The 18025-nt window shown below is 43.9% G+C and overlaps 1 protein-coding gene across 3 annotated transcripts in view; it reads left to right on the top strand.

Annotated features, from left to right (window-relative positions):
- Positions 1 to 18025, top strand: part of SYN3 (synapsin III) — a 218315-nt gene that overhangs the window by 25094 nt on the left and 175196 nt on the right. For all 3 annotated transcript variants that reach the window (XR_013231385.1, XM_077339669.1, XM_077339668.1), the window contains exons 3-4: positions 13357 to 13414; positions 16116 to 16207. Coding sequence is in view for 2 of the 3 variants with exons in the window: in XM_077339669.1 (XP_077195784.1) it covers positions 13357 to 13414; positions 16116 to 16207 (150 nt within the window). In the remaining variant the exon portion in view is untranslated. The remainder of the gene's footprint in view (positions 1 to 13356; positions 13415 to 16115; positions 16208 to 18025) is intronic.

The following is an 18025-nucleotide window of genomic DNA, read 5'->3' on the forward strand; positions in this document are numbered from 1 at the left end:
ACCTGAGGTCCAGCCATAATCTTAAATATTATTCGTATTAAAAGTATCAGTGTTCTAAATAAATAAATTATTGCAACCCCAGCAGGCAAATGGACATCCAGCGGCAAAGAAACATTTTAAAATGTTGAGTGTGGGGTTGCGGCCATCTCTTTTTGTTTTAAACTCAAAAAACCCTTTCCTTTTTCCCTTCGCAGTCTGGCCACTTTTAAAACCAGTTGACTTTTTGCTTCCTTGTTTTGTTCTCGCTTCTAGACTGGGTTTGTTCTTAATAAATTCTTTGTAGGAGTGACACACCCCACTCCCAATTTACCAGAAGCCATCCTTGGGTGAGACAGCAATACAACCTACATAAATGTAGACATGATATTCACATACATCCAAGAGCCTCTGCTTTACTTCTGTTTCTGGACTTCTGTTTCATGCAGAGTCTCACCTGCTGTTTTTCTGACTGACCTGAATAGTCCTTTTGATTATTGCAATTGCATGAGACAAACACTAGGTGTCAGCCCATCATCAATGCTTTTGTCAAATAAAAGACTTGTGGGATTCAGCAGATTGAGAGAGGATATTCTGGTTTGGGAGTTTTGTTTGGCTGAAGATAGCTTAAAGTACTGGGAACAGGGAGAAGTATATGTTGCCTTTGAGGGTGGTGGAGTCTCCTTCATTGGAAGTTTTCAGGAGGAGATTGGGTGACCTGTCAGGAGTGTATGGCTTTTAAATCCCTGAGAAGGCGGGGGGCTGGACTGGATGGCCCTTTGTAGTCTCTTCCAGCACTGTGTGATCCTGAATCTGAATCAAAAAGGTAAAGGTATCCCCTGTGCAAGCACTGGATCATGTCTGACCCTTGGGGTGATGCCCTCTAGCGTTTTCATGGCAGACTCAATACGGGGTGGTTTGCCAGTGCCTTCCTCAGTCATTACCGTCAACACTTTTGTGGATTCCTTCACAGTCTTAAGTAGCAAAGGGCTATCGGTTCATAAGTGAAGAGAATACATTCGGAGTACACTTTCACAACCTGCAGTATAGTGAATTCATTCTTTTTCTGATTCCTTTCTGTGCAGCAAAACAAAAACATCTAACCCAACTGGTGTTGTGGTACATTCTATGCTCTCTACCTCTCCCCCCCCCCCGCCACCAACACACACACACACACACACACACACACACTACCCTCAGAGACGCATGTTTTCAAAGCGAGGATACCTGTAATGGTGGGAGGTTATAAATATGAAAGGGGGGGGGAACAAACTACAGAAGTGCATTCACAGCAGGAAGACATGAGGAAATGGAATGGCAGAACTCCATGTTACTGCAGGCCCGCCAACTCCAGGCGCATGACCTCATCCAGGAGGGAAGCGGCCCACCTCTGGCAATTTCCCTGCCCAGATCACTGCTCAGTAACATCCAGCTCTGGCTGAAGCGACCTTCTCTAACAAAATTTAGACCTGCCTCTTAGTAACCCCCACCAGCCGCCAAAAGGCTTCTTCTCTGTCAGCTTTCCGTGGAGCAGCTTGGGTTGTATATCTCTCTGCATGGGGGGGGGGGGAGTACTTAATGTAGCCACAGTAATGGCAAGCCTTTTCTTTGCCTGCATTCATCAGTCCCTTCCACTCTCTTCAAAGCAGTTCCTAGTCTAAAATTTCAGCTGTGACACTGGGTTTTTTGGGTTTTTGTTTTAACTTTTTTCCATATCATGGTAAATTTCACATTGTATCTTGTGGCTGACGACTTAAATCTCTCCCACTGAAGTAACATTAATAGGCCCAAACGTGATATTCATTTAGGGATGCTGTGCCCTTGACTTGTAGCCAAAGATGTATTCATTGAAATGTTAATAGATTAACTATTTTTGCTATAGCAGTCTGCAAAGAGCAATCAAACACCACGCAAAAAATGGGTTAAACCTTTTTCAAGTGATATGACCATATATGGTCATGTTGACCCGTACCACCACCCCCTTCCTGAAATGGCCAATGATGGGCCTGGATGGGGTGGGAAAGGGAGGGGCCACAGGTGGGCATGTACACAGATATTCTCCATGATTATGGCATTTCTGGGGTTTCTTGGAGTCTGAAGAAAGTTTTAGGGGTTTCTTGGTGATAAAACACTTGAGAAAGCCTGGTCTAAACCATCAAAATTTGCTATCAAGGAGATCTACAAACTAGGATTGCTACACAGAGCTCTTACTCTTTATTCTTACCCCTCCCACTCCAAAACATGATTTAATTTTGGCTTCCATATAATGTTTTGCTTCCATCAACCTTTCTGCCTTTTCCTCAGCTCCTCTGTTCCCAAACCTACTCTGAACGGATCTTACCTGGAAGATGCAGAAATGACTGTATCTTCTCTTACACATCTGGCAGCACATCTAGGCTAGATATCAAGGGGAAAAAATTCACAGAGTAGTTCAGCAGTGGAATAGGCTGCCTAAGGAGGTGGTGAGCTCCCTCTCACTGGCAGTCTTCAACCAAAGGTTGGATACACACTTTTCTTGGATGCTTTAGGGTGCTTTGGGCTGATCCTGCGTTGAGCAGGGGGGTGGACTAGATGGCCTGTATGGCCCCTTCCAACTCTATGATTCTATTATTCTATTTTCCCTCCCACTGGTCATCCCCCACTCCTACTGTCAGTGAGATTTTTGCTATTTATAGTATGTGTGTGCATTGGTTGTGGGTATATTGCTCTAGTGATTAAGCTCTACTGGACTGGGGGCAATGGCAGATGGCAGAGGAAAGCCCAGGCTACATTTTTATATAGAAGATGCATTTGCAGTGGAATCAGACCAGAATGGGGAATAGCTTCCAGGTGGAAGCAACCATGTCTCATAAAAAAAAACTTTTCCCAAATAAAACTACCTTACAGAGCTTATGGAACAAATGTCAAAAACAGAGCAGAGAGCTTAGTGCAGCAGTGACCAACATGGGACCAGGGGCCCCACACAGTGCCTCTCCCCCCCCCCCCCCCGCCCATGGATCAAGGCCGTATCCTCTCTCCTCCCCTCTTTGCCCTCTTTAAGGACACTTGAAGTAATATCCCTTTTGGGGGGGCTCTACCCCCAGTTTGGCTGCTCCCGTCACAATTGTACTCTGCCAAGGGCCCCCCTAAATCTTTAAACTGGCTGTGGTGCTATGGGATCCACAAATCCTTATACCACTCCTGCATCCATGGTTCAAGTAGCAGGAATTTCTGGCATGTCTGAACCAGCAGATTTGTTTTTTGAGACCAGCAGAGTTTTCAGGGCAAATGACTCTGGATATTCTGGAAAGCTGACAAGGAAGGATCAAGAAGTGAATCCTTCATAAATGTCACAGAAATAGCTGCTTCTGCACCCATGTGCCTTTGACACAGTCGCTGTCCACTGCTTCTAAGAAACGAGGCAAGGCCTTTGGGATGCCGCATAAGAGCTCCCTGATTTTGCCCATGAACTACCCTGGTCTGACTATTCTAAACAAAGGGAAAGCAGCTGGCAGCATTGCTGGCAGCTGTTCATTGGTCCTTGAAGAGGAAACGAGTTCTGGTTCTTGTATAAATAGCCCTCCTTGCAGCAATGCTGAGATTAGAGTTTTCAGCAAATTTCATCTCTTAAAGGTCCAGGCAAATCAGGGGACAGAGTTTTAAAGATCCAGAGCATTTAAAGTGGCCACTTTATATGTATATTCCAAATCTGGAGGTCTGGAGGTTCCTGTTTGAACAGATTTATGTGGGTTTTCTAGGAAAGCTCGGTGAATTTCTCGGGGATGGTGGTCATGCTTCCATGGCTTCGACTTATATCCCTGGTCCTATGAATCATATGTTCTGTGCACTGGTTCACGGGACTTGCCCGAAGCAAACAGGAAAGAAGTTGTCTATGAAACCAGAGTAGAATTTTTCAGATTCTGCCAGGATGCCGTCAGCAAGCAGAGATCTGTATGCGCTGCTAGGAGTTAAGCTGTAGACGTTTTTCTTTGCACTCAGCGGTGCCTGAAATGAATTCTCTCATTGGAGACAGTCCCAAGACCTCATTGTGACGAGGGAAGGGATCAGTGTCCCACCTCTCCTGCCCTCCTTAACTTGGTAAGGTTCCTAAAGTGGAGGGAAGGTTAACAGCTGCATATCCCAGATGGCCGCATTTGGATTCGTCTAAACAGAACAGGCAAAAATTGCAACCAGCACACATTTTTTCCCACAGCAGTTACATGCTAATCAGGCTGTATGGACTCACAGAAATATCATGTAACCCTGGGAGATAGCGGGTGAAATTTGCTAAATGCATAATGATATGTTATTGGAGGGGGGGGTTGTACTACATTAGTTATTGCTGCACAGGAGAAAAGATGTCTCAGCATGCTTATAAATAACTGCCTGTGTGCCAAATACCAACTTCAGACATGTTGTAGGGCAGGGGGAGTCAACCTGTGGTCCTCCAGATGTCCATGGACTACAATTCCCAGGAGCCCCCTGCCAGCAAATGCCAGCAAAAGTCCATGGACATCTGGAGGACCACAGGTTGACTCCCCCTGTTGTAGGGTGCCAACTTCTTTGCAGCAAGTTAACGTCTTCCCAAAACCTGTGCCAACGTTGGTGCCTCAGCAGTGGCTCTTTGTCAGGGTCCACCATGTGTAAGAACGGTGAGGAGGAGTCAGGTTGCATTTTCAGGCGAGCCAAAAGAGGGACACAGATTTGGGAACTCTTTGCCTTTTAGCGTTGTTTAGAAAGTATCCATCTGATGAAGTCGAGAAGCAGATTAACAAAGCAAGAAAGATACCAGAGAAATCCTGTTACAAGACAGACCCGAAAGAGACAATAACAGAACACCACGAGTGGTCACATCCAACTCTCAACTCAAAACAGTACAATGTATCATCAGTGACTTACAACTTCTATGGGATAATGACAGATCTCTTTCACAAGTCCTGGGGGGGGGAGAGGGCACCTCTTCTTGCACAGAGGCAGCCCCCGCCCAGTCTCAAACAACTCCTCACCTACAATAATACAACATCCCATTTGAACATGGAAATTGTGACTAGTACCAGTGCTTGCAATAAACCCAGACAGCAACTTTCTCCAGACAACACAATCACTGGATTAACAACATCAACTACATGATCTCATGCTAATTCATTTGCTCATCTTCTAACATGTTATATGCCAATAAATGCCAACAATGCCCTTTCATTCTCTGCACAGGACAAACATGTCACACCCTATGCCAAAGGATAACGGTAAAGGTATTCCCTGTGCAAGCACCAAGTCATGTCTGACCCTTGGGGTGACGCCGTCTAGTGTTTTCTTGGCAAACTCAATACAGGGTGGTTTGCCGTTCCCTTCCCCAGTCATTACCATTTTACCCCCCCCCCCAGCAAGCTGGGTCCTCATTTTACCAACCTCGGAAGGATGGAAGGCTGAGTCAACCTTTAGCCGACTGCTGGGATCGAACTCCCAGCCTCACAGTCAGAGCTTCAGACTGCATGTTGGCTGCCTTACCACCCTGCGCCACAAGAGGCTCTTATGCCAAAGGATAAATGGACACAAATCTGACATCAAGCATCACAAAACTGAGAAGCCTGTAGGAGAATATTTCAGCCTCCCAGGACACTCAGTGAAGGACTTCAAAGTAGCTGCTGTTTTATTGCAAACTTTATAAATGTTGTTATCTCAGAAGCAATTTCAGAAGTCAGAGTGAATGAATATGAAACCAGTGCTGGTTTTACATTCTTCTCACAGGCAATTTCAGAATATAAACCTGAAAATGCCCGTATGGGATCATAGGGTTGCCACCTCTGGGTTGGGAAATACCTGGAGACTTTGGGGGTGGAGCTGGGAGTGGGTGGGATTTGGCGTGGGGAGGGGCCTCAATGGAGTATAATGCTATGGATTTCGCCCTTCAAATTAGGCATTTTCTCCAGAGGAATTGATCTCTGTCACCTGGTGATGAGCTATAATTCCAGGGGATCCCCAGGTCCTACCTGGGAACTCACATCAGAGCAGTCCCTCCCCCACCCCCCCCTCATCTTTACATGTTTACATTTGCTATCTGTAATCCTGCACAAAGTTCACTTTGCAGATGGTTGGAGTCACAACTGTATCCCAACTGCACAGAGAGCTGAATATGAATAAAATTCCTGGACATAATCAAATAATTTCCGAGAGTTCAAATAGGGCTGTCAGAGCGACATGATAAGAAGCACACTTCTCACATCACGCTGCAGATTTTCACAGCTCTGTTGCTGCCACTTGTATTTATACTTTTATAGTGTATACTTAAAGCACCTTGGGATCCAATCCTCCTGGCAGAAAGGTGACCAAGAAATGTGAAGGATTAGCATTGATACAAAAATAAACATAAGGGGTCTGGAAAATATTCCCTCCTGGGTTATAAATACAGCCATGCGAGTCAAATTTGGGAGGCTTAATTACTTTAACAGAGTCTCCTTAAATGTACTGTGTTTAACCCTACAGTGTCTAACTTTGGAATTTCCCGGTGACATTCTTTCCGTTGGACTGATGAAAAGAGGTATGCCCATTTCACGCAGCAAGGAAGTGGTTCATAATGTGGCATTAACCAAGCACAGAGAGTTGGTTGATGTCCTTCTGCTCCAAGAATTCTAAATTATTATGTTCAGGGTTTGTTTGTTTTAACATACTTCAGTCCAACTATTTCAGGCTGATACTACAGATATGTTTATTATTATTTTTTATTTCATCATGCAACAATTATACTTCCCAAATCCAAAACTTAAATGCCCTGTCACAAAGTTGATCATCTTCAGTCTCCTGTTCACATGCAGGCCTACCACAGAAAGGAACTGTCGAGCTTAAAACCACCAGAGGGGGCGGCTCTCCCCCACAGAACACTCGAAATGGTATTTCCCACCAAAACTGTCTAGTGCTCTGAGGGACCAGTCAGTTCCCCCTTCCCTTACTCCCTTCTTACTCCACTGATGTAAGAATAGGATCTTCTAGCCCGGGGTAGCCAAATGGTGGCTCTCCAGTTGTCCGTGGACTACAATTCCCATGAGCCCCTGCCAACAGTTGGACATCTGGAGAGCCACAGTCCATGTTGTGTAATAATGTTTATTCAAACAATGCTCTTGGCCAGATCACGGAAGGGCTTCTCTCAGGCCTTGATACTAAGGCATTTTCACTAGCATTCTATATAGAACACCTTGCTGACATCACTAGGCGCTCTGTGTCACTTGTATCAGCTAGCAGCCTCCATGGCACTCTGGGAAGAAGAAGCAAAAATTAGTACCTGTCCAATAGACAATGTAACAACCAACAGATTATCAATTGTTTCTCTGACTTCTGGCCTGAGAAAGAGTTCTCAAGAACACAAAAGTATGGACATCACGTTGCATTGTATTGATTGGTCTTAACAGAAGTTATTAGATGGCTTACATTTTTGGATTTTAATGTAGACTGGCATGTCGACATACTTTTTCTCTCTTCTCGGAAATAAGAACGCAAGAGAAGCCATGTTGGATCAGGCCAATGGCCCATCCAGTCCAACACTCTGTGTCACACACTGGCCAAGTGCCATCAGGAGGCCCACCAGTGGGGCCAGAACTTCAGAAGCCCTCCCTCTGCACCCCTAAGCTCTCAGAATACAGAGCATCTCTGCCCTAGTCATAGTCTTCCATCTATCCAATGTGGCTAATGGCCACTCAGGGACCTCTGTTCCATATGTTTATGGAATCCCCTCTTGAAGCTGCCTATTTTTATAGCTGCCACCATTTCTTGCAGCAGTGAATTCCTCATGTTTATTCTTCGAGTGAAAAAAATACTTCCTTTTATCAGCTCTAACTTTCCTGCTCGTTAATTTCATTGAGTCTCCGTAGGTTCTTGCATTGTGAAAAAGAGAGAAAAATACTTTTTTCTCTATCCCATGCCTAATTTTGTAAACCATGACACCCTTCAATCATCATTTCTCCAAGCTAAAGAGCCCTGACCTCTTTAAGTTTTCTTCATAGACCGTTTATGCACTGGAGGTTTCATGCTGGGTTGCAGGCTGGAGTTTTATTCGTGGCAGGTGGCCCCACCTCTTCCTGCACCCACACGGGGGAGCATTTGGCCCAGTGCACCTCATCTGCCCCCTATTTGTGTTCCTGCACAAGAGTTGGGGCAGTAAAGTGCCCAGTGCATAAACGGTCATAGGGAAGCTGTTCCACCTCCTTCATCATTTTAATTGTCCTTTTCTGTACTGTTCCCAGTGTTAGAATATCTTTTTTGAGCTGCAGTGACCAGAACTGTACACAGTATTCCAAATGAGGTCACACCAAAGAGTTATACTGGGGCATCCTGATACTGGCTGATTTGTTTTTAATCCCCTTCCTAATAATCCCCGGCCCAGCATTTGCCTTTTTTTTTTTATCACAGTCACATACTGAATCGACATTCAGTGATTTTCAATGAACCTAGGAATTAATGTCCTCCAAAATGTCCTTTCATTAGCAACCTTAGTCAAGTCTTGCATACTGAGAGCTGTGACTTCTCTGGCTGATTCAATCCATTTCATGTTGGGACTTCCTCTTATCCTGCTGCCTTCAACTTGTCTTTTCCAATGGCTCTTGTCTCCTCATGATATGACCAAAGTATGATAGCTTCAGTTTGGTCCCTTGAGCTTCCAGGGAGAGTTTGGGCTTGATGGGACAGAACCCCCATATTTGCCTATTTGTCAGTTCCCTGTATCCATAAAACTCTCCTCCAATGCCACCTTTCAGGTGAATCAACTTTGATTGGTAGCTGACAGTATGAGATCAAAAGTTTAAGATCTGATTTAAGTTCATTGGCTGACAATTTACACAACAGTAAAGATATAATGGATCAGAGGTGAAACAGAATCTGGTCTAGCCTGAAAGAAAATGAAGCAACAAAAGAGGGAACAAAGTCATGCACCCTGGGGACATGGGCTAGGAACCTGGAAGGTTGAGCAGCAGCAGAATAAGTATTAAATATTAAAATGCAAATATTTATTTCAGTACATGTGTACATACAAAACTTTAAAACGTCAATATATATCACGCACGACTGCAGAAATCCAAAATGTTTTGACACATGGATAAATGACAACAAACCCAGAAAACCAAGTGTGTTTCAACCCCTCTTGGGGTCTTCTTCAGTGGTCTAATATTTAAATACACTCATGTGATGTAATAATGGGGACTATAAGGTGGTAAACAATATGAATGAAGAGGCTCACACACTTATAAAATGCATCCAAATATGTCTCTTGGAGGCCCCCAATTAAAATATTCATTCTTCAGAGTACCACCCTTATTGAAGTCCTCTCTCCATCTAAGTGTATTCTCATCTGTTTTCACTGATATTTTTATCACCTTATAGTCCCCATTATTACATCACATGAGTGTATTTAAATATTAGACCACTGAAGAAGACCCCAGAATGGGTTGAAACGCATTTGGTTTTCTGTTTTTTTTTAAAATAATTTATCCATGTGTCAAAATGTTTTGGATTTGTGCAATAGTGAGTGACATAGGTTGATGTTTTTAAGTCTTATAGGTGCCCAGGGATTGAAATAAATATTTGCATTTTAATATTTGATTTATTCTGCTGCTGCTCAAGCTTTCAGGTTCCTAACCAGAAACAAAACCATCCCCCCCCCCACCTCCAGCTTCCATCTCTGCCCAGGAGTGAGTGCTTAGTATCGCAAGGGGCATAGCCTCAGGAAATGAGTTGCTTTTGCTATAACCGTGCACATCACTGTGTACACCTTTCTAAAGCTGAAGTGGATTTATAGGGCTGACCACCTGCTAAAGTGGTTCATGGCCATGAGCCATAATGAGAAAACAGGTACAGTTGCAGAGGAAATCCAGCCAGGTTTCCTGAGACCTGTAAGTGAACCTGGGTTGACCTTCAGGAAATGTAGTCTGATTGATTGTTCGTGTATGGCTTTCAGCTTAACCTGTTCCCAAAGATCAACGGATGGCTTCCATAGAAAACAAATCTGCAATAAACATTTCCCATGCTCTGCAACAAACTGATGCCCCCGACAAGACACTCTACTGTGCCACCCAGCTTTCACGGGCTAACAATGCGCTCTCTTGAATACTATGCAAAATGACATTGTTGCCCCACATGTTACACAAAACTCTTATTTAAAGAGCATCTGGGATTTTGTGGCTGGACTTAATGTGAATCTGGGACAGGTCCTATGGGAGAGGGGAATGGCCCACGAAGGGAACAATAGACCGGAAAACAATCAATTGTAATACTGGTTTATTTACTGATATGTTTCCTTTTCAGGAAATGTTATTATCTTTGGCTTCCCTTCATGAAACAGGCTAGATAAATGTGAACATGTTTCCTTTTCCACACAAAGAATTCTCTCAGCCAAAGATGGACATAATCCATCACATGCAAAGTATTTCCATCCAGGCTAACAACAAACGAAGTCAGATCATTGGTCCATTTAGCCTAGATGTAATTTTCCATAGTTTTCCCTATTATTGGCAACTTGAGCTCACTGAACCTGATATATATGATATTGAAGCTACTGCTGCACCATGACCCTCTTTCTAAACATGACTTCATGAAATACAAACAAACAATGACCATGTCATTGTATAAATGAAAAGGTGCCTCCAGTAGCAGTGCTTTGCTAGCCTGCCCTTGGCCAAAATCTGACTCATAGTACTAAACAGAGGAAGTGACCATTCTTCCTCTCTCCCCACCTCCTTGCAGCCTCTGCTCCACTGATTTTCTAACTGATCCTTTTTCAGTCTCCAGTCCTGCCCAGATACGAGGCCTGTTCCAAGAAGAAGAAGAAGAGTTGGTTCTTACATGCCACTTTTCTCTACCCAAAGGAGTCTCAAAGCGGCTTACAATCGCCTTCCCTTTCCTCTCCCCACAACAGACACCCTGGGAGGGAAGTGATGCTGAGAGAGCCCTGGTATTACTGCTCAGTCAGAACAGCTCTATCAGTGCTGTGACTAGTCCAAGGTCACCCAGAGGGCTGCATGTGGAGGAGCGCAGTTTCAAAGAATAGGAACTGGGACTGGGAGGCACTGGTTCTGGTCCTACCTCAAAGATTTATTTCAGTGTGGATTGCTTCTCTGCCCCTTGGCCTATGAGCTACAGGGTTGCTCAATGTTCCATCTTGTTCCCCATTCTTTTCAACATCTATCCAAAACTGCTGGAAGAGATCATCCAGAGATCTGGACTGAGTTACCACCAATAAGCAGATGACACTCAACTCCATCTCACACTACAAATAGATCCCGGGGAAGCTGTAGAAACTGTGAATAGGTGCCTGGAGGCAGTTTTGGAGAGGATGAGGGCTAACATGCTTAATTGCAACAAAACAGAGGCATATTGGTGGGGGGAAGGTCTGACCCAGGAAATGGGTTTTCCTCTGTTCTGGGGGAAGTTACACTTCCCTTAAAGAAGCAGGTTCGTATCCATTGGGGGAGGGATGCTGCTGAACCCAAGCCCCTTGTTGGATAAGAAAGTGGCAGTGGAGGTCAGGTGTGCCTTTTACCACCTTCTGATGGTGAGCCAGTTGTAGCCCTTCAAGGTATTAAAAGATCTTGCCACTGTGTACTTTGCCCTGCTAAGATCTAGGTTAGATTACTGCAATGCACCCTACATGGGGCTCCCCTTGGAGACTGGCTGTCTGGCAGCCATTTTCATCAGGGGAATTGAACTCTGTAGCCTGGAGGTAAGTTGTAATTCTGGAAGATTACCTCTAGACTGTTTCCACATTGGAGGTTCCACACTGCACTGGAGGGAACATTTGGTCCAGTGCACCTCATCCACCCTGGAATGGTGCTCCCACATAGAAGCCAGGGCAGCAAAGTTCCCAGTGTGGAAACGGGCTCTAGAGAGACTGGCAACCCTAGATGGCCCTAAGATTTTAACCTGAAGCTTTGATCCCCAAAATCTGTGTTCTTCTAAAATCAGAGTCCTTACAAATCTGCTTTCATGCAGCTGTTGCAAACAACTGTAGTTTGGGAGATAGTTTGATGGGCAGTTTCTGAACCTACTAAATTCTTATGTCATTAGCTTCTACTGTCAGGAATGGAAACTGTCTGTGTGGCATGTTCCTGGGAATCCTTGCTGGGAAGCTCAAGTGTCCTGAAGACCTTCATCAGCTCTGCTTCCTTGTTTATGTGCTTTTCTTCTGCCATTCAAGATGAAAGGTGGAGGAAATAAAGCAAAGGAAACAACAGAGTGATGAATAGGGGAGGCCAAGAACAAGCAGAAGGGGGCTATGACATGATCAGCAAGAGGTAGATTTATGAGCCAGGAACAGGACATTCTGTTACTTCTCAGCCGTGCTTCTAGGATCCAAGCAACTGCTCTGGATATGACAGTCTGGTCTTCATACTCTGTGTGTTAATACTTAATTCTCTGTGTGTTTCATTCACCTGCTCATGCGTAGAGATATCCAAACACAGAGGCAATCAAGATTTCCTTGCAAGACTGAAGCTCAAAGCACCTCCGGTTCTAAGCAGGGGAACATTGAAATTCCACTTGCCAAACTATAATTTCTCCTTTTGTTTGTGGGTTTCAGAATGAGGTAATTGCTGAGATTCTCAAAGCCCATTGGGTCCTAGGGTAGAGCATGGCAGCACCAGGTAGCCTTATATGATTTACAATAACTTGAATCTATTGACAGAAGACCATAACACATAGTACTGAGCAAGATGGATTGATGCAGTCAGATGATGGTAAGGCAGCTTCATGTGAACAGGAGAGACATGTGAAAATGTCAGACATAGCACTAGCTGGCATCTTATATATGCAGCCTTTCTCGATTTTTTTACTATTGAGTAACCCCTGAAAGATTCTTCAGGCTTCAAGAACCCCCAGAAGAGGAGTGATTGTGCAGAATATGGGTGGAAAGCAGAGCTGTGTCCATGTCCACCTGGGGCCCCTCCCCACCTCACCCCCTTTAGGCCCATCAGTGGCCATTTTGGGAAGGGGGGTCATATCGCCCAATAAACGTTTAACACATTTAAAAATATATTTAAAATTAACTAATTCCCACTCATTCTGGAAACCTTCCAGGGCTGTGAAGAAACCCCAGGGTTTCACAAAGTCCAGGTTGAGAAAGCCTGTCATTAGGGGAGAGCATCTCCTGTTTTCTGAGCAGCTCTCCATGTTGTTTCATCCTATAAATTACATGGCTAGCCCAATCAAATCTCACGTTTCCACTTGGAGGTCAGGGTATATATTTACAAGCTCATTCTGAAGTCCAAACCCATATCTGCCCACTGTCAATGCAAATGAAACTGAGAAATCAACTCCATTGAAAAAGGACCAAGAAAGAGAAAACAGAAGCCAACGAAAACTGAGGTAACATAAGTATCTGTTATACCTATTTAACTCTCTCTGTTTCTCTCCTTTCCCCCACAGGGCTAAGTATTTTCAAGGGAAGAAGGTGAATGGGGAACTGGAGATCCGAGTGGAACAGGTCAGTGGGCAATGAGAACGTCTGTCAAAAACGGGTGAAGTGATGCAGTTTACTCCTGAGTTAGCTAAGGGCATCAATTGGGATCGTTTGGGATTAAGAAAACTTTGGGCAACTAGCTTACATCAGAATCAGTTAGGTTGTCTGTCAAGGTAGAAACTTGCTAAGGCCTAAAGTGTTTTTCCAGATGCCTGCTGAATCATGCTGCAGATTTTCACACTTCATCTGCCATACGTGAAAACAGGGTATTTTCTGAGGGGAAAGTTGTGACACATTAAAAAAAAATAGAACTTTTTTCTTAGGCAAGCAGAGCTGAACATGTTAGAAGGAAATGTCCAGTTGATTAGCACTTCTGCAGCCGAATTCCAGCAATGTTCCTTCCCACCTGTTTTATTATAAGTATGCATTGGTTTCCAACATGATGATACTTTTACAGACACAGCTCTCAGAACACCCTGTAACAATATTGAAACGTGTAAACTGTTTGCTTTTGGATGTTCTCATTTCCCTTTCACGGGCCTTAATTTTCAGCTCACTTGTCTACAGCCTGCACAGTACGAAAGGCTAATGCAGAATCAAACAGCCCAACCGGAACTGTGTATGGTGAAATTACCATAAATAAAACCACACAGAAATAAAACTTTTTCCAAACAACATTGTTGTCAAATAGCATTTAGCTGAAAAACAAGCTATAGCTGTTGGCTTTTTCAATCATCATGATTCATAACTTTAATTGTGTCATACAACCAATATGTGGTATTGTTTATCCATTTCCTTCAGGAAAACGAATCTCTGTAGTCTGGAGATGATCTGTAACGCAATGGCGGCAAAACCCAGAGTATCCGATTATGCGTGCGGCTACTCCGGAGACGCTTCTGGTTGCGCCCTGGTCCTGGGAAGCTCCACTATGGCCCATTATGCACGGGGGGAATAACGCACATTTGGGGTGGAATGGCGGCGACTAAAATAACCGATAACGCACGGTGCCAGCTGCAATCGGCTGCAGCTTCGGTGCATGCCGCAGAAAAAGCTGCGTTCGCAAAACGCGGAAGAAAGCACAGCTTCCGGGTGACCGGGGCACAACCGGGATCGCTGCATGCATAATCAGTTACTCTGGGTTTTGCCGCTGCTGTGCCCCGCCCCGTGCATAACTGGTGTGCATCACGTCTTCCCCCTCCGCGTTTTCCATGCGACCCGAAATCGCAGTTTCGGTGGCCGTGCATAATGGGCCCTCCTTCCACATCTCGCTAACGCGGCTTTTTCGGCAGCATACATTGACTCTGCGCCCAGTTGCCACCTGCAGCGTGCATAATTGGTGATTTTAGCCACCGCCATTCCACCCCGAATGCGGACCTTCCACTCTGTGCATAATGGGCCCTGGAGGCTAGCATCTCTAGTTCCAGTTTATCAACAACATTCTTAAACTGTGATGCACAAAACAGAACAACCCGTACTGGAAGTAAGATCTTACCAGAGTAGATTTTTAATTTTTAATTTGATTTATGACCCGTCACTCTTGGACTAGCTGACTTGTGGTGGGTTACAATAAAAATCCCCTCAGTTAGAATAAAAGCCCAACTCTTAAAATTAACAACAGCAGCCATCCAGTCCCTCAGTCCCCACCCACCACCAGACTCAAAAGGCCTCCCCGCCATATCCTGTAAGACAGAAAGTATATATCTATTCAGACGGTAGTGACAGCACTATCAAATCATAACCACCACTGTTGGAATAGTACGTATGTTCTTACTCAGGGGTAGTCAAACTGCAGCCCTCCAGATGTCCATGGACTACAATTCCCATGAGCCTCTACCAGCAAATGCTGGCAGGGGCTCATGGGAATTGTAGTCCACGGACATCTAGAGGGCTGCACTTTGACTAGCCCTTTTACTTCTGCTAACAACTTCACCAAAGTCAGAAATGTTTCATGGTCCTAAATACCTAACTGTTTTGTTAATGCTTTCCTTCTTCTTGCACTAAAATGGGGGGGATTACTTTTAAATAATGAAATAACTGAATTGTAGGCTGTCCAATTTCACTAGCTTGAAAATCATTAAATCTTCAACAGCTAAACCTTTTCATAAGGGTTCCTCTTCTTGAAACATAATGAGGCTTTTGGCTCCTAATGCTAGCACAAATCTCCAGTGTTCAGGTTTACAGCCGGCCAGGGGCACAACAGCAGATTTCAAACATAATTCCACATGAAGGTTTCCAAACATGAATTTAAGTCCCATTCAGACGTTGTTCCCTTAGGATTTCATTCTGACCACTTAATTCCTCTTGTATTTATTATTGGAATAAGCCTAATCCGGAGTCCTCGTGCTGCATTAATGTTAAAACATAAACACTTAATGAGTGTTTCCTGTGCAAATTGGCAGTAATTAGATCTGATGCTGCCTCCTGGAAATCTTAACTTGAGACAAACATTCAATCTGAAAAATTAATCGGCAACTAGAGTGGGTTTCAGAAACCGTGGCGATAACACGCAAAAAGCACCCATGGCGGAGTTAAATGTGCAGATGGAATTTTAACTCAGTGGGTTCTGTGGACTAAATCCACTCTCAGGTGCAAAGCTAAAATATAACATGCTGCTTTTAGCAGGGGTTTTGCCACTTTTCTGCCATGCAGATTCCCCCTAGGTCAGGGCCTATTGTGTGTTTTCTAGTATCAATGATCCCTAATGTTCTTTTATCTTCCATTGCAGGCAGAGTTTTCGGAACTGAACCTGGCTGCATATGTATCTGCTGGCTGCATGGTGGACATGCAGGTCATTAGGAATGGCAGCAAGGTGGTCAGGTGAGAACTGGATGCTTTCCTTCCAACTGACTCACATATTCTTGATTAGTGTTGCCAACCTAGCAGAGTCACCACTTTTCTATGTCAATGGGCTGTAAATCAAGATGCAAACAAGGAGGGAGGGGCAGACTGGATTATTTGAGCCCTTGGCCCATGCAATTAATAACTGCAGTGATGAACACATTTTAATGGGATTTTGATTGTGCAAAGCACTTTACAAGTTATATACCACTGATTCCTCTAATAATACTGTGCATAATTATATACTACTGGACCCATTGCCTGAGAGATGTTAACTTTCCCAAGAACAGTGATTTTAGTCATGGCTTCACAAAGGTCATCTTCATGTAGGAATGTCAGACTGGAACCTCCTGTATGACTGCAGCTGCTCCATTATAATACCTACTCCATCTGTACATTTATAATTGATTTAGAACATTTATTTGCCACCTGTCCAGAAAACTATTGATAAATAAGCAAGTGGTTACAAAAGATTCATGAGTCAGATCTAGTGACTCCATTCCCCTAAATATTGCTCTGTAGGAGAAAGGCAACTATAAGAGAAGCAGCAAGGTGCTTTGGGACCCACCCCGTCAGTAGCAAAAGTGGTTTTAAGTGTTATTGTTCTTTGCTTCAGTCTTTTAAAATAACAATAAAGAAGCTGAGACTCATGGCCAAAAGGCAAGTGTTTCTCATATCCAAATGGACAGACACAAATTTAAGTAAAAGAACATACATTTGGATACGTACACAAGCAGACCAAGACCTACTGCTGGGGCTAATGTTATTCTCATTGCAAAATCTCAGGCTTGAAGGTAGATATCGCATTGCATTGTGTTTTACTTCTTCCTGTTCCCCTTGGTGCAGGAGTGGATCTGGTTTTCTTTCTTGAACTGCACTATGTTAAAAATGACAGAAAGTTCCATTCTCCCCACTCACAGCAGTAGCTGCAAATTGCCTACAATGGAGAATGGGATGGCTGACTGGTATGCAAAAAGCCGTTAAATATTAAATGGTTGATTTATAAGCTTTTAAAAGGATTAATCAGAAACTAGGTAAGCAACATTCATGATTAATAATTTGACTTGAGATCAATTCAGAGACAGTTAATCCAGACAGAGCTCTAATTTATATGTTAGATTTCAATCCCAGTGAAGACTAAACCCCTCTTGCTTTTTATCAAAATCAGACTTCACTCTGGATGCCAAAAATAAAATGACTCGTCTGCAATATGGTTCCAGTTTTTACAAATGCAAGAAAATGCTTTTGTTTTCATTAAGTGATCAGGGTTACCTGTTTTGCCATCTTTCAAATGGCTCTCTATCAAAGAACAATGGTGGTTGTTTACATATATGGTCGTTCTGCCTTGGTGTAAAGAAATCCTGGAAGAACTTATTTTTTGTACCCCAATTTCTACTACCAGAAGGAGTCTCAAAATGGCTTCCAATTGCCTACCCTTCCCCTCCCCACAACAGACACCCTCTGAGGTGGGTGAGGATGAGAGAGTCCTGAGAGATTTGGGACTGCCTCAAGCTGGCTGCATGTGGTTCTCCAGAGCAGAGGCCATAGCTCTTAACCACTACCACCAAGCTGGCAGTCTTGACCATGAGGATATCTGGGCTTCTTTGCTGTTCATGTTGTACATTGTGCTCAACAGAATATCATAATCTATTACTCAGCTCAAAAGACTTTTTAAAAATCCATTTCAGTCCCATCAATCTCACTGAGATAGAGAAGGCTGGACTCAAATTAGTTTGCTATCAGGAGGCTGTTAATGAGTGCCTAGATGTATGTTCAGGATGACGTCCTTACATATGT

The sequence above is a fragment of the Paroedura picta genome, chromosome 5 (genome assembly GCF_049243985.1).
Source record: "Paroedura picta isolate Pp20150507F chromosome 5, Ppicta_v3.0, whole genome shotgun sequence".
NCBI classification, from domain to species: Eukaryota; Metazoa; Chordata; class Lepidosauria; order Squamata; family Gekkonidae; genus Paroedura; species Paroedura picta.